This window comes from Chiloscyllium punctatum, chromosome 46 (genome assembly GCF_047496795.1).
Source record: "Chiloscyllium punctatum isolate Juve2018m chromosome 46, sChiPun1.3, whole genome shotgun sequence".
Lineage (NCBI taxonomy): Eukaryota > Metazoa > Chordata > Chondrichthyes > Orectolobiformes > Hemiscylliidae > Chiloscyllium > Chiloscyllium punctatum.
In genome coordinates this window covers 63,473,163-63,500,752 of record NC_092784.1, presented here as the reverse complement: position 1 = coordinate 63,500,752, position 27,590 = coordinate 63,473,163, and the positions used below count along the sequence as shown (strand labels likewise).

The window sequence follows — 27,590 nt, the reverse complement described above, 5'->3', positions numbered from 1 at the left end:
GTTGTGTAGCCAAGGAAGTGAAGAAACAGCTATCATTCTTGAAGATGTTGGCACATTGTGCTCCCAAGCAAGATCAGGTATTGACATGCGATGCCTCCCTGTACAGCATTGGACTGGTATTAGCTCATGGGTGGAGAGTGTGGTGCTGGATATGTACAGCAGGTCAGGTAGCATCCAAGGAGCAGGAAAATCAACATTGCGGGCAAAAGCCTTTCATCAGCCCTCCTGTTGAAGGGCTTTTGCCAGAAACGTCAATTTTCCTGGTCCTCGGATGCTGCCTGGCCTGATGTGCTTTTCCAGCATCACACTCTCGATTCTAATCTCCAGCATCTGCAGTCCTCACTTTTGCTTAGCTTATGGGTGGTCCAATGAAAAGGAATGCCCAACATCAAGGACTTTGGCTAATGCAGAGAGTAAATATGCCCAGATAGAGAAGGAAGGTTTGGTGGTCTTATTTGAAGTCAGGAGGTTCCACCAATACCTTTACAGATGTAAATTTCTAATAATAACAGACCACAAACCCTCCCTTGGTCTACTTAAAGAGGACAAGGCTGAGCAGCCAATAGCTTCAGATCGAATTCAGCGATGGACTTTTATACTAACTGTGTATAATTACAAGTTGGAACACCGTACAGGAGGCCTAGTAACAAATGTGGATGCATTGAAGCATCTCCCACTGGCACATACACCACCGGTGATACCGCCACTAGAATAATCCATAATGGTTCTAAGTTTTCTGGACACACTTCCAGTCACAGCTGACAATAGTAGACCTGGACACAGAAAGATCTGGTCCCGGCAAAACTAAAACAGTTAGTGGCAGTTGGGGAAACCAAAGGACCATCACAATCAAAACTGAAATCTTTTTGGACCCAGAGAGACCAGATTACATAGAAGACGGCATATTATTATGGGGAGCAAGAGTGTTCTGAGCAAAGGTTGCTGCCAAATACTGGCTGAATTTACCAGAGCCATTCAGGGGTCTCCAAAAGGAAGATGTTTGCGAGATGTTATGTTTGGTGGCCAGCCTTGGTTGCAGACATAGCCGTGTTGGTGGGCAGTACCCAGAGTTCCAACAAGGACAAAAATTACAACCAGCAGCTCCTCCACATTCATGGGAATTGCTAGGTAAATGCTGGACTCAGTTACATGTTGACTATGCAGGTCCTTTCATGGGCTAAATGTTCTCAGATATTGTAGACACCCACGTTTATCGTGCATTGAGATCATTTGTCAAAAATGGGAACAATGTTTGAAAACCTATACACATCTTTTACAATGCACAGACTTCTGGAAATGTTGGTCACAGATAACAGGCCATTGTATACGAGCAGGGACCTTGAGTATTTCCTAAAGTCGAATGGGATTCGACATCTCAGGACAGCTCCATACCATTCATCATCCAATGGCCTGGCAGAAAGAGCAGTCCAAACTTTGAAGGCAGGCTTGAAGAAACTCCAACTCCTCCTCCCACTCTGCCAAGGACATGCAGGTCCTGGGCCGCCTCCATCGCCACTCCCTCACTACCTGACGCTTGGAGGAAGAACGCCTTATCTTCTGCCTCAGAACTCTTCAACCCCAGGGCATCAATGTAGACTTTACTAGTTTCCTCATTTCTCCTCTCCCTTCCCTCCCCCTCCCACCTTACCCCAGTTCCAACCTTCCAGCTCAGCACTGCCCTGATGACCTGTCCCACCTGTCAATCTTCCCTTTTCCTTCTCACCTACCCACTCCACCCTCCTCTCTGATCTATCACCTTTATCCCCACCTTCATCCACTTATTGCATTCTCAGCTACTTTTTCACCAGCCCCACCCTCTCCCATTTATCTCTCCACCTCTCTCCCCTCCCCCCGCCCCGAATCTCTCAACCTTATTCCTGATGAAGAGCTCTGACCCAAAAAGTCAATTTTTCTGCTCTTCAGATGCTGCCTGACTTGCTGTGCTTTCCCAATAACACACTCTCAACATGGGCCTGAAGAAACAACCTTCACCATCGCAAGATCCCAAAATGCCCCAGTTTCTATTTGATTAAAGGACCACTCCTTGTGCAACCACAGGATAGCTCCAGCAGAGTTGCTAAAGGGGAGAAGATTCCGGGCCTGGGGGGAGAGGTGGGGGGGGGGGGGGGGGGGGGGGGGGGGGGAGGGGAGAGTGAAATAGCATCAGGAATGCCTGTGCTGGATACCAGACTCCGCCAAGCGAGAGAGACTTCAGGGGATGAAGTCTGGTGTAGGAGTTATGAAAATGGCTGTGCATAGGTAAGAGGCTTGTCAACACAAGGTCAGGACCAGTGACATATGAACTTTGGGTAAGTACGATGTTCCCGAACAAGCACGTGGACCATATGAAAGCCGTAAACTTGCAAAAGGCATGGGAGTAAAACATTCCCTGCTCCTTGAAAATAGTCGGACCCCGTGAGTTCTCCCACTCTGTCAAGCGTTGAAGAAACTTTGGAATCTGTGATGCACACATCAGATCTTGTGCTTTAAGAAGCAAAGAGTGAATATCTCCTGAGGTGCTCCAGGTGCAATAGGTATGCTCCTGTGCATTACATGCCACCCGTATATGATGTAGATTCGGAAGAACCTGACCTGGTGCTAAAACGTTTCAGGAGATGCAACAAGAGAAAGGACTGACTTATGTTTTTGGACTCGAGGGAGAGGCATATAGTTATTGTAATGAGGTCAGCCAAGTAGACCCCATAGAATATGATTTCCCTGATTGGGGATGTTAATTTGGTCCAATCAGGGAGCCCTGCCTGACAGACATAAAGAAAAATGTCGAAGGTTCTCTTCACTCTGAGAGCTGGCTTTGAGGGAGCTGGGCCAGTGTCAAGGACTTTCCATGTGTAAGTAAAGGATGACTTGGAGGCAGTATACCAGCCTTTATTGTGTTATTTCACTGTAGATCTGCTTCACTTGGATTGTCAGAGCAGTTAGAATCATAGAGATGTGCAGCATGGAAACAGACCCTTCGGTCCAACCCATCCATGCCGACCAGATATCTCAATTTAATCTAGTCCCACCTGCCAGCACCCGGCCCATATCCCTCCAAACCCTTCCTATTCATATACCCATCCAAATGCCTTTTAAATGCAATTGTATCAGCCTCCACCACATCCTTTGGCAGCTCATTCCATACATGTACCAACCTCTGTGTAAAAACGTTGCCCCTTAGGTCTCTTTTATATCTTTCCCCTCTCACCATAAACCTATGCCCTCTAGTTCTGGACTCCATCACCCCAGGGAAAAATTGTAGTGGGTTGTTTGCTTCTAAGCATCCCATTGCCATCCCAATCACTTTGGTGTCAAACAAAGCAGCTCACCTTCTCTTACTAAAAGCCTAGTTAGTCATGAGAAGACTGACAAGAATTAGTTTCTCCCTTCCCTACTTGGTTTTCCATGTACAAAGACCCTTGCAAAGTATATTGTCTAACCCTAATCCTGTTCTCCTGAGCACAGCACAGCACACAATAAAACATAATGACTCTAACAGACAGAGAAGTGGAGTATTTGATAGGGTAATTTAGAAGGGACATGATTCTGTACCTAACCGCATTGCTGTATCTGTCTTGGGAGTTTGATGATGATTATGTATCTAAACCTGTGCTGTACCTACCCTGAGAGTGTTTGATGGGGATAGTGTAAAGGGGGATTTACTCACCAATCCTGTATCCATGCTAATATATTACCCAACTCTATGAGCCCTTATCTTGTGCATTAACTTTTTTAAGTGCCTTATTGATGCCTTTTAGAAATCCAAATAAATTACATCGACTGATTCCCCTTTATCTACATTAGTTACAGTACACCCTCAAACTCTCGAATAAATTTGTCAAACAGGCATTCTCTTTCCTGAAAATGTGGTGTATTTTTCTAACCTTACTATCCTTTTCTATTCACATTGTTAAGACTTTCATAATAATATATTCAACACTCTTCCAATGACTGATGTCTGTAGATACTAGTTTTCTTTCTCCCTCTTTTAGTGAACAGCTGTAACGTTTGCTAACTTCCAAACTGCTGACATCAGGGACGCTGCACGTGATTGTTGTATATGTCAGTATGGACTTGGTTTTTAGTCACCTGACAGGATGCAGTTATAGTTCAATGTGAAGGTTAACAAACCACATGGGAACTGATTTATTTTTCACACAGAAAGCTTGAAGTGGAGAGTCTTAGATTCTCCAAGGATATCACACCTTATCTTGACAAAATTAATACAAAATAAAATTACAAAAATAATCGTAATTTTCAATCAAATGGATAGCAAATGACCAATTGAAGGATAGACTTAGACATTGACTTAGTTTCTTGGATTTTTGTATTATACTGATAAGCTCAGCAATAAGTTGCCTGCAGGTTCTGATGAAAGGTCACAAACCTAAAATATTAATTCTGTTCCTCTCTCCACAGATGCTGTGAGAAAATTATTAGTGGGAAAATTATACCTGGTTTTCTCTCAATGTGATCTTATGCTACCACTTTAAAAGATAGTAGAGCCTTGGAATTACCCCAAATGATTTGACAGTGCAATGTTTCCCTATTATTAAATTTATGTCAACTATCAGAGACATTTAAGAAAGATGGGTGTAACAATGAAGGAACTATAGAATTAAGTTAAGCTAAGTGGCCTTTCTTGTCTGTATCAATTTTGTGATCTGTTCCCCTCAGTGGAGAGTTTTCTATCTGATTACGGTATCAACAATTTTTATCATCTGCACTTCTCAAGGACAGCATTACACTACGTAACTAGGATCAAACAATTAAGATATGGGTCAATTCCAAAAGTTGCTCTCATAGCAGATTAATTATGCTATTTCAGGTAATTCATTAAGTACTTACTTTGTATTTACCCCTTTTAAATGGCTCTGCTGATTCAGGCAAGGTTGGGTTTTCAGTCTGCCATTTGTACTTTGTTGAAGTCCAATTATCTCAGTGATAGGATATTAACAGTCAGGAGAGGCAGTTGCTACATAGTTCCCAAAAATATACTTTATCCTTAAAAATATACTTAAAATTAGTATTACAAGGACAAATATTACAAGGACATTTCAACTTGACTATTTTGGATGTGTAAGAAAATTTAACATACAACTGTAACAGTGTTCATGTAGAGTTGCTAAGTTTTAAAGTAGCTTGTTTTTAAAAACTAAGTTGGTTATTCTGCTCTTTGGCTAACAGTCCATCACCTATAGCAGGTGAATCCCATTACACCAATGTTCCTGCTGTATGCAGTGAACTCTGCACATGTATCCAGCAGAGGGAGAAGTGAAAGATTTAAAAATTACAACATAAATTGCTGAGGACGTTGATTGTGATTTTAGTCTGAAGAAAAGAGGCATTGAGTTGTTTCAATTTTCAACTGCAATTTTACACAGATATAGGGGAGAGGGAAAGAAATGACCTGTCTGAGAAGTGTCAATATTTCTAGGTACTGTGAAAATTGCTTGGCATATTTTGAGGCAATGTGGCAGATAGAAAGGACTTTGTTAACAGTAGCTGCTGAAGCTAGCAAATGGACAGAAACTCTCATTTTTTTTTAGAAATTCTCAGTTGTTGGTGAACCTATTCAAAGCTTGATTCATTCTTTTCTTTCTCTTAGAAAAATAAGGAGACTTTGGATGTTGGGCGGTGCAGTCGATCATACACCTCCAGCAGCACGCTGGGAGTGGATCCACGCCGAGGTCGCCGCACCTTCTCTGGCACCTTGCAGGTACCACAGTGGAGAACAAGGTCCAGATCACCAGAGATAGACAGATTCCAGAGGCCAACCACTCTGCCTCTACTCATCCCTCCACGCATAGCTATTACACAGGCAGATCAGGAGGAGGCCAGGTAAGAGTGAGATGCATACAGTTGAAATTACTGCAAGACAACAAGTGGCTCAAGCACATAAGAGCCAAGTGGAATGGCAACATCTATCATTCAGATCTTGCTCCCATGAAGTAACTAAACACATACATCAAAGTAGCACAGGATAATCAGATGTCTGTGTTCTGTACAGATAGTCTTAGTTTTTCAATAGCTGTTCCAGAGTCCTGACCGTTTCCTAAAAATGTCTTTGTTTTCACCTTTTTCCTTTTTGTCAAATCTAAACTGAGCTTGGTTGGGAAAAATCTGAGCAATATTTGGTTCTTCTTCCCATGAATATGCATCATAATATAACCGTCCTGAGTGTTCCCAAGGGAGTTGTAACTAACTTTTTTGAGCGATCAACCCTATTGCTGATGACATCTTTTAAATGATCTGCAGAATAGGACTAGCCTGTCTGGCTGGACAGATTCCAGAAAATGTCACCACATGATACCTCACCTTCTTAAGTCCTTCCCTCAGCTTCACATCCTCAGTTGTCCAAAATGTTAATCACGGAGCCCCACATTCTCATGGCATTTTAATGTATCCTGGTTTTGAATTTTGGAAATCTGGTGACCCATGGGTATGATGAAGAATACACTTAAGGTGTTAATCAAGGGAACCATCTAACTGGAGTGTGATCCTTGGAGTTGGTCATGTTTGAAGTGCAGCTCTGACAAATTTGGAACAGGATGAAGAGTATCCTTAGAACATCTGGCTGTCATGTGAAGATGCTGCACTGGATTATTCTGTATTCTACTTAAGAATGTATGAGATCAGACTCAACTCCTTCTTGCAAAGGGAACAGCATTATGGATACTGGCCAAACTGGGAAAAGACAGAATTCTCTATATTCAGTAGAAGCAGACTGTGCCTGTTGAATCCTTCTTGTGATCAATCAAATAAAGTCTGATTCAGGAACAGAATCCATTTTCTGTGGGGTTTAGAATGAATGGCACTTCTTAAAAACAGCAAGGTGGGAGTGTTTTAGAAACGGTGATAATGATTGTTGACTGATATCAGGATGGGAGGGGACCATTCTGATGACAGTGCATTAGCAAACATTAAATTTGGAACAAACCTTCTACTTTTAAAAAATTAGTTGCAAAAAAATTTAGTTAAAATGGTTGCTATTAATTATGTTTAATTTGTAAGGTTGAATCTGATGTTAGATTCACAGTTTGAGAGATTATGCATTGGATCTTTAGTGGAAACAGAAATGGGATGATTTCTGTTTTTTGTCATTGCACCTACTGGGTGGGATCCCCTCACTGCCCAGGCAATGCCAGCAGGACTTGTTTAATGGCTTCTTACTTAAATTTTATTTTGTGTAAAAGCCTCTTGCCCCTGAAAGCATCTGTCTTGCTGTTGATCCCAAGGAATGCTGATAAAGAGCTCTCAATGCTTTACCAATCTCCTTATCTGATGGACCAGCCTGAAGTGTCAACCTTGATTATTCGGGGTGTAGCAGGTTGGGGGCTGCAGGATGGTGTGGGGGCGGGGATAGCGAGTGGGGGGATGTCGAGGGGCAGGGATGGCATTGATGAGATGGCCAGCAAGACAGTGAGGGATAAGCTGCAAGAATGGGGGCACCACTTTCATTTGCAGCTCCAACTTCCTGACCCAGTGTGCTGCAGGTACACAATAATGGCTTTCTATTCAATACATCATTTCAGGCAGCAAATGGAAAGCTTGCAGCTCCAGACACTGGCGGTATGGTGATAGCCCAGTGGCTCCAAATTCCAACAGTGGTTTGAACCGTTACTTGATTTTAGTCAAGAGGGTGGTGAAATGTGGGGCGACAACAGGGAATGGGAAAATTAAACCCTGACTGTTGTGCTGATCATTATCCAGTGACTCCTACTGGAAGGAATGTTGGTACTGCTTGCCTCCACTAACCCCCAAACCTTGTGCTTGCGGCTGTGGTGGGGTGACAGTGGTTAGGATGGAGAACAAGTTCCAGATAGAATTAATGATGTAAAGAAAAATCTGATAAGGTACAAAATGCCTTCATACCATGGAATAATCTGGATGATTTACCCAGCGGGATTGAGTGTCACCCAGTAAACTGGTCAACTGCTGCTTTTTGTCAGTCTTCCCTAATACCACCATGTGGCAGCAGTGAGCTACTAATATGCCTCTGTTTCAGAATCAAGTTTATTCAAAATGTGGACTCGAGTGGCAGAAAACTCTCTGTCATAGGTTATATTTCTCTTCCCTATAGCCTTCCAAATCAGTCTTTTATCTCAGCTTTTCTTGCCTCTTTCCACCAATACAATGATTGCGAATGCATTTCTAAACTTTCCAGTTGTTGAAAATTCTCCACCCGATATCCTTTACATCTGCCACATATCAAAGTTAACATTTTACATCCTCAAATTTTCCTCAAAACCGCTTTCTCCGGGTGTCAAAACTGTGTAACTACCGTCTCCTCACCCCTTTTGTTTTTCCTTGCCCCAATAGTCAACATTTAAACTTACTCACCTTTTTTTTTGATCGATCTTATGTCTTTTACTGTTTTCACCTTTTCATCCTGCATTGGGAATTCTCCTCAGCTTTCTCAAGTAAAATGAGTTACATCAACATTTCTAAAACAAAATCAGGAGGTCATCCTGATTGCTGCATAATGACCGAAAGAAATTGGCTCCAACAGCATCAACTTTGCTTCCAGAATGATTGGCTTTAAAGTGTTTTCTGCTGGATGAGCTTTGGTTCACCATGTTAAGTACAAAGGCTTTAATTGTTGTGAATAGTTGCTTGGAATTAATTATTCATTGTGACAACCCTAACATCAGTTGGCACTCTAGTATAATTAGGGCTCTTATGACACAATGATAGTACTCCTAAGGGTAGAGTTGGGGGTGGGGGTAGGTTCAGTTAGCTCACTTGGCTGAACAGCTAATTTGCATTGCATAGTGATACCAGCATGTGGGTCAATTCCCATGCCATGAATGTCCTGCCTTCTGAACCTCTCCCCTCACCTGAGGTGTTGTGACCCTTGGGTTAAATACCACCAGTTGTATCTCACTTTCCAATGAGAGAGCAGCCCCGTCATCCTTTGGCCCTCTGATACTGTTGCAACTTTGCCTGCTCTTTTATGCAGAGGCACTAAAGGATCCACTTTTCTACCCATTCCACAAATGGTTTGGTGGAATGGGTAGAAAAGTGGCAGATGAAAAGTGGCAGAAAAGTAAGAAGTGCTGAATTTTGACAGGAGTAACATGGAAAAGCTATATAAAACAAAGGAACAAAGGTTGCTAATCTAAAGGAGGTGCATGAGTCGAAGGAACTAGTGAACGTGCGCACAAACATTCAAGGTGACAAGGCAGGTGGAGTTAATAATGTGTTTAGCATCCAAGGCTTTATTAACAGGGGCATAGAGTATAAAACCAAGGGAGTTATGTTAAACATGTATAGAGCACTGGTTCGGCATCAACTGGATTAATGTGATCATTTGTGGGTGCCACATTTTATTAATGATGCGAAGTCTTTACAAAAGGAATACAAAATAGAATAGCAATGTACTGTCACTTGTGTTTATGAAAATACAGTGAGATGTGCATAAGTGGCCACAATTCAGTGCCATTTTAATTACAGTAATTATAGAGAGAAATAACTGAGACAAAGTTAAGACAAAATTCATCAGTTTTTCCCTCCACGGCATTCTGGGTTTATACAGTGGCTATGCCTCCGCCAACCCCACCCTGAGGCTGCCAAAGCAAAGATTTCCGGACTGGACCCACTACACTACCACTGCCAAAGCCAACACCAAAGCCACTATAACATTGCCATAGCCAGGAAGGACAGAGTGGAGCCTTCAAGTTACTGATGCTGAAGCCGTCACCCCTTCACTTGTTACCTGAAGCTGCCACATTGCTACCATAGCCACTGGGAACAAACCAGGACCACCATGCTATCACCGCTATAACCATCACTGAAACTACCGCCAGGAGGAACAGACCAGACCCACTAATGGCTACTATTGACATGAGGAATAGACATCGGATCCACCACACTACCACTGCCACAGTGGGCCCTTGCAACTGCCTTCCACCACCACAACCGCAGAAGAGAAGTAAAGGTGAACTTTGATAAAAAAGAGAAATAAAGAAACAAAACAAAAAGAAACAAAGAAGAATGCAGCCAGCTATGTGAGTGAACAGAATGGACCCAAGGATAAGGAATTCAAGTTACTTGGATAGATTTGAAAAGTTGGGACAGTCTTCCTTGGAGAAGAATGAGTTGAGAGGAGATTTGATAGAGAGGTGAGGGGTCTGTACATTGTAGATAGAAAAAACTGTTCACATCAGTGGAAGGGTTGAGAACAAGGAGGTGGGGATCTAAGTTACTTGGCAAAAGCACAATAACAACGTGAGGACAATCTTTCTCATGGAAGAGTGTTTAACATTTAAAACATTACGACTAAGACATAGAGGCAATTGAACCATTCAAGAGAGAATTGGATTGTTATCTGAAAAAGAAGGAAGTGAAGGGATTGCTGGGAGGAGGCAGAGGGGTGGCACAAAGTAAGTTTCTCCTTTAGGGAGCCAGCAAAGGCGAAACAGGTGAAATGGCCTCCTGTGCTGCACCACTTTGGTGATAAAACTGCAGCATCACTAGAATAACAGCTTAAGGTGAAATTAGAGTGGTACGGTGGATCTAATCTCCCATAGGGAGATGACAGAACTAGGGAAAAATAGCACAATTGTGGCATTTATTTCCTTATATTTAATGGGATTCATTGAAATGTTTCTATTGGGACCCAACAGCAGCAATTAATTCAAAAAGTATAAATTGTTTGTCGTAGTGTGTGTAACGCTCTGGGTAATGCTTCAGTTAGAAACTAAAACAGAAGTTGCTGGAAAAGCACAGCAGGTCTGGCAGCATCTGTGAAGAGAATTGAGGAAGGGTCACCGGACCTGAAACATTAGCTTTGCTTTCTGTTCACAGATGCTGCCAGACCTGCTGAGCTTTTCCAGCAACTTCTGTTTTTGTTTCACAGCATCCACAGCTCTGTCGGTTTTTATTTAATGCTTCAGACAGGCTGCTTGAGGGTTTTAAAACTGTTTTGAAATATTCTTTAATGGCATGTCAGTGTTTCTGGCTAGGCCACTATCTGTTGCTCATTCCTAACTGACCTAAGAGAAGATGGTGATGAGGTACCCATTGATGTGCTGCAGTCCACGTGTTGCAGGGACTTCGGCAGTGCTGTTCAGGAAGAGGTTCCTGTATTTTGAGTAAGCAGTCGTGAAGGAACAGCATTTATAGTTCCAAGTCAAGTGTGGCTTGAGAAGGGAAGTTTAAGGGAGCATTTGTTGCCTTGTCCTTCTTGGTAGCAGAGGTTGTGGGTTTGGAAGATATATTTGAAGGAGCCTTGGTGAAATGCTGCATTACATCTTGCATAATTTACGTAATGTATATAATGCTTCCACTGTCAGTAGTGGATGGAGTGAATATTTAAGGTTGTGGATGGGGCACCAATCAAGTCAGCTGCTTTGTTCGAAATGGTGTTGAACTTCTTGAGTCTTCAGAGCTGCACTCATTGAGGCAAGTCAGGATTATTCTATCACACTCCTGACTTGTGCCTTGTAGGAGAAAGTGAGGACTGCAGATGCTGGAGATCAGAGCTGAAAATGTGTTGCTGGAAAAGCGCAGCAGGTCAGGCAGCATCCAAGGAACAGGAGAATCGACGTTTCGGGCATCAGCCCTTCTTCAGGACTTGGTGGACAGGCATTGGGGAGTTAAGTACTGAGTTATACGCTGCAGGATTGTAAGGCTCTGGCCTGGTTTTGTCGCCACAGGACTTCAATAGTTGGTCCAGTTCAGTCTCTAGTCAATGGCAAATGGTAGAATTTTGATTGTTAGGGCATACATTGGTAATGTCATTGAATGTCAATGCAAGAAGGTTAACTACTGTCTTTTACAATATAGTCATTGCTGGCACTTGTGTGGTGCAAATTTAACCCAAGCCTGAATAATATCCAGATCTTGCTGCATATGGAGAGAATATCCCCACTTCTAACTTATGATGAAGGGAAGATCATTGATGCACCAAGATAGTTGGGCTTGGAACACTACCCTGAATAACCTCTGCAGTGATGTTTTGGAGCACAGATAACTGACCTCCAACAATCACAACTGTTCTCCTTTTTACCACATATGATTCCAACCAGTGGAGAGCTTTCACCTTGATCACAATTGACTCCAGTTTTACTAAGGTTCCTCAATGCCACATTCAATCAAATGCATTCTTGATGTCAAGGGCAATCTCTCTCACGTTTTTTGAGGTTGGCTTTCTTGACTATCTCTGGACCAAGGTTGTAATGAGGTCAAGAGCAGAGTAGCCCTTATGGAACCAAAATGGGCACGTAATTATTGCAGTGTAAGTGGATGGAGCTAGCACAATCAGAGAACCTCTCCATCTCTTTCTTGATGCCTAAGAAGAGGCTGATTTGTGGAAATTGACTGGATTGGAATTTTGTCTGGAGGACATGCAATTTTCCACATTATCAGATATTTGCCAATGTTGCAGCTGTACTCAGGCAGCCTGAATAGGGGCATGGCTCGTTCTGGAGCACAAGCATTCAGTACTATTGTCAGAAAGTTGTCAGGGCCCATAGTCTTTGAAGTGTTTAGTGCCTGCAGCCATTTCTTGATATCACAGTGGGTTAATTGAATATGCTGAAGACTGGCACTTGGTAGAGGAATTGAGTTCCGGAGTCCTGAGGTCATGCTGCAGTTGTATAAGACTCTGGTGCGGCCGCATCTGGAATATTGTGTGCAGTTTTGGTCGCCATACTATAGGAAGGATGTGGAGGCACTGGAACGGGTGCAGAGGAAGTTTCCCAGGATGTTGCCTGGTATGGTAGGAAGATCCTATGAGGAAAGGCTGAGGCACTTGGGGTTGTTTTCATTGGAGAAAAGAAGGTTTAGGGGTGACTTGATAGAGGTGTACAAGATGATTAGGAGGTTAGATAGGGTTGACAGTGAGAACCTTTTTTCCACGTATGGAGTCAGCTATTACAAGGGGGCATAGCTTTAAATTAAGGGGGGGTAGATATAGGACTGATGTTAGGGGTAGGTTCTTCACTCAGCGAGTCGTAAGTTCATGGAATGCCCTGCCAGTAGCAGTGGTGGACTCTCCCTCTTTATGGGTATTTAAGCGGGCATTGGATAGGTATATGGAGGATAGTGGGTTAGTGTAGGTTAGGTGGGCTTTGATCGGCGCAACATCGAGGGCCGAAGGGCCTGTACTGCGCTGTATTCTTCTATGTTCTATGTTCTAATCGGGGGACCTCTGGAGGAGGCCAAGATGGATCATCCGCTCAGCTCTTCTTGCTGAAGATGGTGGCAGATGCTTAAGCCTTTTCTTTTGCACTAATGTGCTGGGCTCTTCTACTGATGGTGAAATATTTGTGATTCAATTACTTGTATTGAAACCCAGATAGTTGTGCAGTGAAGCTAGTCTTTGTTCACTTCTAAGCTTTTATTACAAATACATGCATATACATACATATATTACAAATGCATTTGCACATCTCTAATTAATATCCAGCTTCTGAATATAATTAACACTAACTGACACACTATAATAGATTCCTTATCTTTTTTAAATGGCACAAACGTTGTCCATGTGAGTAAAGTTTGCAGGCTCCCGCTGATGGTTTTGCAGGTAGGTGGATCCATGCCCGCCCCTGATCTGTCAGAAATTGGGCTTGGTCTAGGGTGGTTTGACTGCCCTCACCTTAATGTAGACCCTGAAATGGGCAGGTATTGGCTACTTCTGTGGAGCCTTCTGCATAGTTTCTCCACCATGCCTCCACCATCTGATTCTTAGATTTACCTTTTTTCTAAGCCCCTGGCACTTACAATCTGATGAGCCTTCAGAAATGTTGGTCAATCAGATTGGCAGGCAGCTTCTGGAGGCAGGTCTTTCTCTTGAGTTGGATGCAGATGACTGTGAGGCTGTCAACATTGATATTTTTTGTAATGTGGCAGGAAATTCCATCACCCAAACATATTGCACATTATTTTCATAATATTTTAGTTAAAAATAAAAACATCTGTATTCTTTATGTGCATTGTGAGACAGCCCTCATCTCGAAGCCCTAACAACTCATTGTACATGTACCTTTTATAAAACAACCCAACAATTGGTGGCTTAAATTTACCAATTTATTTTTAGAGATTTCCTTTCTGTCCAGTTTATACGTTAAGGCAGCCCATAACTTTTAATTCACATTTTTCATGGTGTGCAATATTGCACAATGAATGCATGTCTACATCACAGTCGATGCTTATATTACCTTCAGTAAATCCATTGTATAGCTGTCGCTTAAGATACTTGTTAAATAGAATTCCATAACTGCTGTTTCCACAAGAAATGGTGTTTCAGCAGGTGGAGTAGTTTTATGAACTAGTTTTGTTTTCTTGGCTTCTCAAACTAAAGTCCAGCCTCTGCCATTCTCATCCATGAGAAATACAATAAAATCAGATGTAACGGCATACCCATCAGGATGATTATCCAGTAAAGCATCATTAAATATAACGGCTGATCTTTGAGTCAGCTAAGGATGGTAATTTAAGCATTTGTCCAGATTTAATTTTTATTCCATAAATACTCTCTACTTTGAGCTGTTCCATCAAATCACTAAATTCTGACACATCAAAACTAGCTTTTGATCTTGTTTGAATGTGTACCCATTTTAACTGACTAATCAACCTTCAAAATATTCTGCCTTTTCTTTCAGTTTAACATTGCCTTTCTATGAAGACTTAATATTGTTAAAGGCAGAGGAAAGAGACAGACTGAACTCCTTTTATTCCTGTCACTTTCTGTCCATAAACAGAGTTGTTTAATTTTGAAAAGGCTGTGACATGTTTCACAAGCCCATTTTATGAAGTCACATTTAAAAGTGAGATGTAGCAAACTCCCCTAGGGTTTAATTCAGACAAATGATTTAATCATGTATTGAAACCCAGAGTTTGAGAGGAAAGAGCTTCATATCAATATCAGTAAAGAATTGCAGATGCTGGAGATCTGAAACAAAAACAGAAATTGCTGGAGAAACTCAGCAGGTCTGGCAGCATCTGTGGAGAAACTTTAACATCTATGAATATTAAAACCAGAGGTGTTATTGTCAATTTATGTGAATATAAGAGTCCAGTATTGGTTCCTTCACTCAGGAGGTGAGGTTCAGTTCGAGCCTAGATGGCTGAAGAAAGGAGTTGCAGAATTTCTTCCAAATTGTTGATGATGCAGCAAGATGATGCTTACAGATTGGGAATCAATTTAGTTTTCAAGTGAATACAAAAATCTTTCCAGAAATCATTTTTGAGGATTCTTTATCTTTCAGACAGCCCTAGATTACAGTCTGAAATCTGATGCTGTTCTCTGCTCTTGGTAAAGGAGATAGTTTCAACATTTTGGAAACTTATGATTATACTCTTGAGAATGCAAAGGATTTTTGGTGACATTGCCCATTGTAGAGTCCTTTCGGATAATGAGTTTGTTTATATCCATTTGATCAAAATATTTTGAACATTTAAAATAGATGGCACCTTTTTGTAGCTCTGCATGATGAGTTAGCTCAGATGGCTAGACAACTGGTTTGTGATGCAGAGTGATGCCAATTGCACAGCTTCAGTTCCCACACTGGCTGGTGTCACAAAGGTCCCATCTTCTCATCCTCTCCCCTCACTTGAGGTGAGGTGACCTCAGGTTGAACCACCATCAGTTTCTCTAATGAGACAGCAGCCCTACGGTACTATGATGACTTTACCTTTAACTAACTTGATGACATAGCTGGTCCCTATATAGCATCTCAGAATAAACTCCAAACGTTTCCAAAGTAACTTATTTTGATTTGACTCATCTATCCAATTTATTGGTCTCTTTGTTGAGAATCATCTCTCTCTGATGCTAACTCTCAGTGTTCTTCTTGGTGTTCTGTGACATTTGTATCCTCAGAATATCCTCAACAGATCAACCTCAAATGCAGGATGGTTTCTTTGTTACCTTTTGATGAATCATTGTTCTGTACAGTAAAGTCAGCTATGCTGGAATTTCTTGTTGGAGGTTTGAGGGGTGTGGGGGTTCCTTCCAGTTTCCACTTTGTCTCGGAAGCTTTGAATTCTCACACCAGTAAGGGGCCATTGTGTTGTCCAATTGTGAATCAAATTCTGAATAGCTTCCTTTTCAGTTGCTAATGAGATACCAGATCACACTAGCAATGGGAAGTCATGTGTTTCCTAGGGGGCAGCTATTAAATTGTTGTATGTATTTTTAAAAGCTCAGAATAGCATTTTTAAAATAAAATATATAACATGATAACACCATCAAAAATTGATGAACATTCCATGTAATTCTACTTATTCAACATCCTCTGAAAATTATTGATGTTATTTAACGTCGATCCTGTCAGTGTGTGTGTGTGTGTGAGGGAGAGAGACTGCTTGTATCTTTGTGGATTTTCATGTTTTTGAGGAGTGAGAGTGAATGCAGTCTGGGTTAGGTTCATTATGATCAAGTTATATTTGTACAAGGATCTTGTATCAAATAGAAAAATATGTTATTTTCATTTTTACAAAATCCTACTTGAGTAAGGTCTTGGGTGTTCAATTTATTTTGTGTGAATGGATTTGAATAATTTACTGCTTTAATGTTTAGAAATGTGCTTTGTTGCTGTTGAAATTCAATGCACAATGTTTATGTAAAATGTTGTTTTCAACTATTAATCCGTCAGGTTAAGTTCTATGATTCTGAAAGACAAAGAGAGAGATAGAGGCTGATTTGTGGCTGGCAGCTAAGGGCAGAGAGAACCATTCAGCAGTGTTACTAAACACACCAGCTCAGTCCTGCATCTCTTCATTTGGTTTTTAATCAAAGCACAATGATCCATAATTGCTGTTGTGGTGGTACAGTTCCAAATATTGTAATTCTGCTGATATGAAAATATATAATTTAAATTTAAGTTCAAGCAGAGTGCAGTTTTTGTTGTTCTGTAGGTTTGAAATGTGTGTTGCAACTGGCTGCCGCTACCATTTTTATTTTTCCACAGGATTTGGGCATGGCTAGCCAGGCAAGCATTTATTGTCTGATCCTAATTGCCCTTGAGAAGGTGTTGATTAGCTGCTACCTGGAGTTCGTGAGGGGTAGGGATACACACAATGATGTTAGGAAAAGAGTCCCAGGATTTTGTGACAGTAAATTAGTGACAATATCAGAATAGTGAGTGGCTTGGAGGTAACTTGCAGGTGTTGGTGTTGCCATATAGCTGCGGCCCTTACCCTTCCAGATAGTAGAGATTGTGAGTTTGGAAGGTGCTCTGGAAGAAGCCCTGATGAGTTGCTGCAGAATGTCTTGTATACACATGTAACTGGTAAACATAGCTTCCAGTGTGTATCAATGGTGGAGGGTGAGAATGTTTAAATTTGATGAGGTGCATTCAAACTGGCTAATTCATCCTAGATGGTAATGAGCTCCTTGAGTAATGTTAGCACTGCACTCAAACAAAGAATATTCCACAGATTTCTGATTTGTACCAATATAAATGGTGGACACAGGAAATCAGCAGGTGAGTTACTTGCTACAGGATTTCTTGCTTTTGGTCTGTTCTTGGTAGCCGTAATTTGTATATGGCTGGTCCAAACAATTTCTGGTCAATGGAAACCCTCTGGACATTGTAGTAGGTGATTCAGTGATGTTAATTGTAATAGTTAGATTCTGCCTTTGAGATGATCATTTATTAACATTTGTGTGGCATGAATGTTACTTGCTACTTGTAAGTCTAAACCTGAATGTTGTCTAGGTCTTGCTGAGTGTGACTTGGACTGAGGAATCACGAATGGTTTTGAACATTGTGCATCAGCAAACATCCTCATTGAAATTATGATGGAGGGAAGGTCATTGATGAAGCAGGTGAAGAAATCCTTGTATAAGTATCCTGGAGTTGAGAATAATTACTAATTTATAATCAGGATTTTCCAATATGATATTGCCTCATTTTGGATGATGTAGAGTCCGGTCGCTATCACAAGTTTTGTGAGATATTCAGAACTTCCTTCAGTGTCACTGGGTCAAAATCCTGGAATTTCCTTCCTGATGGCATTGTGAATACCTACAGCACATGGACTGTAGTGAACAAAGGAAAACAATATTATTATGACCAGAACCTGGGCAAAGTTACTCAATTGGGTTTCAGACAGGATAACTCAAACCAATAAGTTCCTAGATTAGGAGGACTGAATTAGCTCTCCTTTGTTATTCTCCAATCCCCTTGGTTGTTTGCAACGTGGTTAATTTTAATTTGACCCCTCTACTTCTGAATACTTTTCTCCTCAACCCAAAAGAAATTATGTTGAAAAGGAACATTTTAAGCAGGTATTTGTGAATTAACAATAAAGTGAACTTATTAATTACCAAACATGAGAGAAATAGTAGGAGAAGGTGAGGACTGCAGATGCTGAAGATCAGAGTCGAGAGTGTGGTGCTGGCAAAACACAGCGGGTCAGGCAGCATCCGAGGAGCAGGACAATCAAAATAGTAACATAACACACACCAATTAAAAATAAAAGGTGAATTCAAAAAGATAAAAGTTTTAAAAATGAAGACATGTCCAGATTAGCCTCTTGAGTTGTTCGCGAAGAGCGGAACATTCCTGCCATTCGAGTAGATGTTACCAGTGGCATTGATGGTAGTAGACTGAGTTTCTTGTCTTTGTAGGTTAACTAAAACTCCTGTCCTGATTCCTTTTGGCTGCGGCTAACTGGCAACACATTGATTAGGAGAGCTATGTTTTTCATTTTCTACTTGCAGTGCATGAGTGTTTAAATACAGAGATATGGCATTGAGGGTGAGTTGGAGGTTTGGATTAGGAATTGGCTGGCTGGAAGAAGACAGAGGGTAGTAGTTGATGGCAAAGGTTCATCTTGGAGTGCCGTCACTAGCGGTGTTCCGCAAGGATCTGTTTTGGGACCATTGCTGTTTGTCATTTTTATAAATGACCTCGAGGAAGGGTTAGAAGGTTGGGTGAGCAAGTTTGCGGATGATACGAAAGTCGGAGGAGTTGTAGACAGTGAGGAAGGATGTGGCAGGTTACAGCGGGATATAGAGAAGCTGCAGAGCTGGGCAGACAGGTGGCAAATGGAGTTCAATGTAGGTAAGTGTGAAGTGATTCACTTTGGTAAGAGTAACAAAAAGATGGGGTACTGGGCTAATGGTCGGATACTTGGTAGTGTGGAAGAGCAGAGGGATCTTGGTGTCCATGTACACAGATCTCTGAAAGTTGCCACCCAGGTAAATAGTGCAGTGAAGAAGGCTTATGGCGTACTGGCTTTTATTGGTAGAGGAATTGAGTTCCGGAGTCCTGAGGTCATGCTGCAGTTGTATAAGACTCTGGTGCGGCCGCATCTGGAATATTGTGTGCAGTTTTGGTCGCCATACTATAGGAAGGATGTGGAGGCACTGGAACGGGTGCAGAGGAGGATTACCAGGATGTTGCCTGGTATGGTAGGAAGATCCTATGAGGAAAGGCTGAGGCACTTGGGGTTGTTTTCATTGGAGAAAAGAAGGTTTAGGGGTGACTTGATAGAGGTGTACAAGATGATTAGGGGGTTAGATAGGGTTGACAGTGAGAACCTTTTTCCACGTATGGAGTCAGCTATTACAAGGGGGCATAGCTTTAAATTAAGGGGGGGGGTAGATATAGGACTGATGTTAGGGGTAGGTTCTTCACTCAGCGAGTCGTAAGTTCATGGAATGCCCTGCCAGTAGCAGTGGTGGACTCTCCCTCTTTATGGGTATTTAAGCGGGCATTGGATAGGTATATGGAGGATAGTGGGTTAGTGTAGGTTAGGTGGGCTTTGATCGGCGCAACATCGAGGGCCAAAGGGCCTGTACTGCGCTGTATTCTTCTATGTTCTATGTTCTAAATGACTGTTCTCAGAGCACACTAGTCTACATGCTAGGATTTCAAGTCACTAAGACATACAAACCAGGGTTAAGTTCACTTTAAAGACTGTCCCTTTCTATTCTTGAAAGGGGAAAAAATACAAATATATCTCTCACCCAAATTGCTGCATTTTAAATAATTTACTATTGTACTCCAGTTTGAGATGCTTACAGGAGATTACAAGTTCAGTTTGTATGCATTTTCTCCATTCAAAGCTTCTTTGACACCTTCTGAGGTATGACATTCCAGTCTCTCTCTCCATACAGCTATTGAATTCACATCTACAGTCAATCTTTGGTTAGACGAGTTTATATAAATAAACATGTAATTTAAATTTGATACATCCATAGGTGATAAGGTGTTATAGTCCGTGATTATGACAGTACGTACACAGCAGAAACCATTTTATTAGTTTACGCTGGAAGAGTCTGGCAGAGTTTTAGCAGTGGCAGGCAATGGCCAAGGATATAGTGATTACATACTAATCACTGTAATATTAATCTAGTGGACCCAAGTTCAAGTCCTGCTATGACAGATGGTGGAATTTGAATTCAGTTTAAAAAATGGAATTAAAAGTCTAACTAAAAGTCAATTATCAGGAAAATTTCATTTGGTTCCCTCCTGTTCTTTAGGGAAGGAAATGGCTGTCCTTACTTGGTTTGGCTTACATGAAATGTATTTGACTCTTAATTGCCCTCTCGGCAATTAGGCAAGAGCAATAAATGTTAGCCTAGCCAGTGATGCCCCCATCCTATGAATGAATGAATGAAAAAAAACAGACAAAACAGATTATGTGAAAGTGAATGCAGGTCTTTCTGCTATAACGCGACAGTTGTGTTCCCCTTCAACCTTGAGCTATAGAAAATCGCATTATGGAAAATCGCACTGTAGGAGATCGCTAATAGGAAAATCGCTATACCCATTCAGCAGTAAGTTTGCATTATACAAATAATGTGCACAATTTATCAATTGCCAATTGTTATACCCAACTTGCGCTGACGAAATGAGGATTATAGCAAAACAACCTGAGAAGAAGTCCATTGGGAGAGAGGTGGATATTTGAGAATTTCTTGGAATCCCAGAAAATCCGATTTTAAATCTGTGAATCAGTGTACTTGGCTATGTGCGGCATCACAGCCAGATCTTAAGTTGGCGTCATTCAACATCCACAGAAAACCAAGTCATCATTTTGTGTACAATCAGTGGGAGAGTCATAATTCCTTGATGGAGATGCAATGAAGTCCATTGTAACTGTTACTATCTCCGACTGAGACCAATTAAATGTACAAAGATTAGGAGTTAAATACAGAACTTTCCAACCTGCATTATTCAATAGAAAATTGGGTAGTGTGTTTACCCACTGAAGCAACAGGGGATAATTGTGTTAACAGTTTATTTAGAGATCTTTGTTTACTTGTGTATCTGTTTCCCAGTTGATGTATTCATGTTTACAGCAATTTAGAATTTTACACCTAGGAGAGCATATCCCTCTTTAATACATACAAACCTTTTTGAGGGCCTGATGCCTCTTTCTATTCTGAGGAACTTTGTCTCTGATTTTGCATACCACCCTGTGGAATTATGTGAAAAGATAGTTGCATGATGGGAAAACTGGCCAACCCCTAGTTGTAACATACACATAGGCTGTCCTTTGTATGACCCCAGAGCTGCCTGAGACAACACAAGTTAAGACTATAACAAAGGTCATTCCGGATGAAGGGCTTTTGCCTGAAATGTCAATTTTCCTGCTCCTCGGATGCTGCCTGACCTGCTGTGCTTTTCCAGCACCACTCTAATCTTGACTCTGATCTCTAGCATTTGCAGTCCTCACTTTTGCCTAAAGGTCAAAACATTGCTAACCTCAGCAGGACTTGATGTAGGCTGAGTCCACATAAATTCTTTAACCTTGGTAGACCTCAACAGAGCTTGGTCAGGCTGGCTCCACAGGAATTCTGGGATAGTGACTGAGCCCAATTAAAGATGAGCCACAAAATTCTTTGAGCCCCCAACAAAGACGAGATTATGAGATAATGTATATGGCACCAGGTTTTGGGAGGTCAATGTGATAAACCTCTGATATAATAACACAGAACAGAATTAAGTGTACCGGTCTAATGCATGACTAACCTCTAGGGATAGTCATTGATAGCTATCGATAAGTTTTAAGTATAAATATTCCTGCTTTACTCTCTGTAAACGTGAAATTGTTAGAGAGCTGTGATCAACTATTTAAAGGTCAAGTGACCAAGATTCCAATTGAATTATGGCCATTGTTCAAAGTGCTATTTAGAGTCAGTAAAGTGCTGAGTAGGAGAATAGTCCAAGTATAAAGAGCAGGGATACTAGAATGATTTAATACTTACTTAAATAAAATATGATAAAGATGGCAGGTTAGTAATATGTTGCAACTGCAGTGTGTAGGAATTGCTGGACACCAAGGTGATCCACAGCAAACTCATTTGTAATAAATGTTTCCAGGTTAACCAACTTTGGATCCAAGTTAAAGAGCTGGAGTCTGAACTACAGATGCTGTGCTGCACCAGGCAGGGGGTAATTTACCTGGACACTTTACTCCAGGAGGTAGACACACCCCTTGGTTAGGCAATTCAGACGTGGTCTGTATTCAAGGACAGGGAGGTATGATTGTAGATGAGCTAGGCACAAGGACTCAAAGCACAGCCCTAGAGAAGCCTTTGTCCCTGCAATTGTTCAACATTTAAGAGATGCAGTTGTGTAGATGAGAGTAGGGAGGATGTAGCAAATTGATCATGGCACCTTGGTACAGGGAACATTTCAAGTGGTGGTGGTGGCGGAGGTGGGGGGTGGGGGGTGGTGGAGGTGAGCGGGAGAAGAGAGTTGGGGTTGGGATTGTTTATATTCGTGGTACTGTTAGAGGATAGTATTATTAGGGGGATAGATAGTATTCTCTGCAGCCATTAGTCCTGAAGGCAGTGTTCTCTGATGCCCAGGTTAAGGACATTTCCTTAGTGGAGGGATCCAGTTGTCATCATTCACATTGCTATTAATGACATTGACAGGACTGGAAAGGAGCATTTGTTGAAGGATTCTGCACAGTGTTAACCTAAACAGAGTTAAATCACCAAAGTAACAATCTCAGGATTGCTATCTGAGCCATGGCCAGACTGATTCATGTTAAATAATATTAAGAAAGTAAATATATGGCTTAAATATTGTTTTGGGAGGGATTATTTCCATTTCATGGAGCCCTGGCAGCAGTATTGGTGAAGAAGTAAGCTGTTCCATTGGATGGGCTTCACTTGAACCATGCTGGGATCAGTATCTGGGCGAATCAAATAACTAGGATTGGAGAGAGGGCTTCAAACTAATTAGAGAGGGGCATGGGGATGCATAAGCTTACAAAGATTAAAGATATGGGGTGCCATTGCAGGGAACTATTTTGAAAATGATACTCAGAGAGGGACAAGAAGAGACCAAGTGCATTGCAAATAGGTGCAAAGGGAGAAAGAATGGTTTAAAAAAAGCTAAATGAATGACTCTTTACTTAAGTATGTATAGTATTTAGAATAAAATAAATGAATTAACTTGGGAACTAAATATTGAAGATTATGTGATTTTCCAAAATGTCAGGCAGGAAGAGATGAAGATGAAATTGTTAGTACAAGATGGAATAAGTAAATTGGCAGGAAATGATCTTGAATGAGATGATGTAAAATCCAAATGGGTACAGGTAGAAATGACAAGGGCAAGAAGACATGGGTTGGAGTAACCTTTAAATGCCCAAGCATTGGGTATTCTGTAGGACAGAAAATAATTGAGAAAATAGCATGGGCATTGTAAAAAAGGCATTAAAATCATAGGTGATTTTAATCTTTATGTAGATTTGAGAAAATCAAATTGGTAAAGGTAGCTATGACAAAGAATTCATAGTGAGTATTTGAGACAGTTTCTTAGAACAATAACTTGTGGATCCAACGAGGAATTCAGACCATTTTGGATCTGGAAATGCGTATTTAGGCAGGAGAGAGAGATCCCCGGGGAACAGTGATCATAACATGGTAAAATATAGCATTCAGTTTGATGGTGAGCACCATGGAATAGGAAACACCTGAGTTAAACTTTTATAAGAGTAATTACAGGACTGAGTTGGCTGTTGTGGAAAGGAGTTTAACAGAAAAGACAATTGAAGGACAATGGCAGATGGTTACAAAACTAGTTCATGACTTGTCACAAAGATATATCCCAGAAAGGAAGACAGATTCTAGGAAGGGGATAAATCGACCATGGAAGTTAAAGATAGTATCAAATTGAGACAAGAATAGTAAAAATGTACCAAAAATTAGTGGTAAATCAGAAGAATGTGAGGGATTTAAAAGCCAACAGGAAATGACCAAAAAAAAAGAGAAAATAAACTATCAGGGCACTTAGTGACTAATGTAAAAACACATAGTAAGAGCGTCTTTAAATATATAAAAAGGAAAAAAAGAGACCAAAGTGAGTGTGAGCCAGTTGTAGAACAAGGCTAGAATAGTAAATAAGTGGACCCAGGAAATGGCAGAGATGTTGAATAAGTATTTTGCATCAGTCTTCATGGCAAAGGACATTAATACCATTCAAAAAAAAAATACTAACTAATCAAGGCGTCCTGGTGTTGGAGGAAATAAGCACAGTAATTATCTCTAGAGAAAATGTACTAGGTAAACTAATGGGCCTCAAGACTGATCATTTTATAGGCTACGTCTGAAGATTTTAAAGGAAAGTAGCTACAGGGATATTGAATGCATTGGTAGTAATCTTTCAAAGATCCTTAGATTTGGGAAACTGCCAACGTAATAACAAAAAGGAAGGGAGACCAAACAACAGGTTTATAAGTCAGTTAGCTTAACTTCTGTCATTGGGAAAGTGTTACAGTATCTTGTAAAGGACATATTGGCAGAGTAATTAGAAATACATAATATGGTTAGGCAGAATCAGCATGGTTTCATGAAAGATAAATCATGTTTGACAAATGTATCACAGTTGTTTAAGGAGGTCACAAGTAGGGTAGGTAAAGAGGAACCAGTAGATGGAGTCATAGACTCATATGGCATGAAATATATTTGTATTTCCAAATGACATTAGACAAAACTACTTAGAGTCATAGAGATATACAGCATGGAAACAGATCCTTCGGTCCAACTCGTCCATGCCAATTAGATATCCAAAATTAATCTAGCTCCATTTACCAGCATTTGGCCCATTTGCATCTAAATCCTTCCTATTCATATACCCATCCAGATTCCTTTAAATGTTGTAATTGTACTAGCCTCCACCATTTCCTCTGGCAACTCATTCCATACAAGAGTTACAGCTGGAGGAAAGGCAATTATGAGGCGATTAGGCAATATGTACCAGTCAGGCAGGAATGAAGTGGACAAGTGAGGGAACCATGGTTTATGAAAGAAGTTGAATCACTTGCTAAGAGGAAGCAGGAGGCTTATGTAAAGATGAGCCATGAGGCCCAGCCAGGGCACTTGAGAGATGCAAATGAGTCAGGAAGGATCTAAAGAGAGAGCTAAGTAGAGCCAGGAAGGGACATGAGAAGTCTTTGGCTGGTAGGATCAAGGAGAACCCTAAAGCTTTCTATAGGTACGCCAGGAATAAAATAATAACTAGAGTAAGATTAGGGCCAGTCAAAGACAGTAGTGAGAATTTGTGCATGGAGCAAACAGATAGGAGAGGCACTAAATGAGTATTTTTCGTCAGTATTCACACAGGATAAAGACAATGTTGTCGAGGAGAATACTGAGATACAGGCTATTGGACTAGATGGGATTGAGGTTCATAAGGAGGAGGTGTTAGCAATTCTGTAAAGTGTGAAAATAGATAAGTCCCCTGGGCTGGATGGAATTTATCCTAGGATTCTCTGGGAGGCTAGGGAGGAGATTGCAGAGCCTTTGGCTTGATCTTTATGTTGTCATTGTGTATAGGAATCGTGCCAGAAGACTGGAGGATAGCAAATGTTGTCCCCTTGTTCAAGGAGGGGTGTAGAGACAACCCTGGTAATTATAGGCCAGTAAGCCTTACTTCGATTTTGGATAAAGTGTTGAAAAAGGGTATAAGAGAGAGAATTTATAGTCATTTAGAAATGAATAATTTGATTAGGGATAGTAAACACGGTTTTGTGCCGGGTAGGTTGTGCCTCACTTACCTCATTGAGTTCTTTGAGAAGGTGATCACACAGGTGGATGAGGATAAAGTGGTTGATGTGATCTATATGGATTTTAGCAAAGCATTTGATAAGATTCCCCATAGTAGGCTATTGCAGAAAATGCAGGGGCATGGGATTGAAGGTGGTTTGATAGTTTGGATCAGAAATTGGTTAGTTGTAAGAAACAGAGAGTGGTTGTTGATGGGAAATGTTCATCGTGGAGTTCAGTTACTAGTGGTATACCGCAAGGATCTGTTTTGGGGCCACTGCTGTTTGTCATTTTTATAAATTACCTGGATGAGGATGTAGAAGGATGGGTTAGTAAATTTGCGGGTGACACTAAGGTCGGTAGAGTTGTGGATAGTGCTAAAGGGTGTTGTAGATTACAGAGGGACAGAGATAAGCTGCAGAGCTGGGCTGAGAGGTGGCAAATGGAGTTTAATGTAGAAAAGTATGAGGTGGTTCATTTTGGAAGGAGTAACAGGAATGCAGAGTACAGGACTTATGATAAAATTCTTGGTAGTGTAGATGAACAGAGAGATCTCGGTGTCCATGTGCATCGATCCTTGATAGGGTTGTTAAGAAGACATACGGTGTGTTAGCTTTTATTGGTAGAGGGATTGAGTTTCGGAACCATGAGGGCATGTTGCAGATTTACAAAACTCTGGTGCGGCCGCACTTGGAGTATTGTGTACAGTTCTGGTCGTCGCATTATAGGAAGGATTGGAAGCATTGGAAAGGCTGCAGAGGTGATTTACCAGGATGTTGCCTGGTATGGAGGGAAGGTCTTATGAGGAAAGGCTGAGGGGCTTGAGGCTGTTTTCGTTAGAGAGTAGATTAAGAGGTGACTTAATAGAGATATACAAGATGATCAGAGGATTAGATGGGATGGGCTGTGAGAGCCTTTTTCCTTAGATGGTGATGGCTAGCATGAAGGGACATAGCTTTAAATTGAGGGGTGATAGATATAGGAAAGATGTCAGAGGTAGGTTCTTTACTCAGAGAGTATTAAGGGCATGGAATGCTCTGCCTGCAACAGTAGTAGACTCGCCAACTTTAAGAGCATTTAAATGGTCATTGAATAAACATATGGATGATAATGGAATAGTGTAGGTTAAATGGACTTCAGATTGGTTTACAGGTAAGCACAATATTGAGGGCCAAATGGTCTGTACTGAGTTGTAATATTCTGTGTTCTATACAGGCACCGCCCTTCATGTGAAAACGTTGCTCCTTAGCTCCCTTTTAAATCTTTCCCCTCTCACCTTAAACCTATGCCCTCTAGTTTTGCATCCCCCCAACCCTGGGAAAAAAGACTTTGTGAATTTATCCTATCCATGCTCCTCACGATTTTATAAACCTCTATAAGGTCACCCCTCAGCCTCCGATGCTCCTGGGAAAATAGCCCCAGTCTATTTAGCCTTACCCTATAGCTCAAACCTTCCAAACATTGCAACATCCTTGTAGTTCCTTCCTGAACATTTTAACATTTTGCAACATCCTTCCTATAGCAGGGAGACCAGAATTGAATGCAGTATTCCTAAAGTGGCCTAACTAATGTCCTGTACAGCTGCAACATGACCTCCCAACTCCTATACTCAATGCATTGACCA

At 41.2% G+C, this 27,590-nt stretch overlaps 1 protein-coding gene across 1 annotated transcript in view; it reads left to right on the top strand.

Annotated features, from left to right (window-relative positions):
- The window catches only part of LOC140468227 (3',5'-cyclic-AMP phosphodiesterase 4B-like), a 666,103-nt gene that overhangs the window by 87,753 nt on the left and 550,760 nt on the right, over nt 1–27,590 (top strand). The window contains exon 4 of the mRNA XM_072564484.1: nt 5,606–5,838. Coding sequence (XP_072420585.1) covers nt 5,606–5,838 — 233 coding nt within the window. The remainder of the gene's footprint in view (nt 1–5,605; nt 5,839–27,590) is intronic.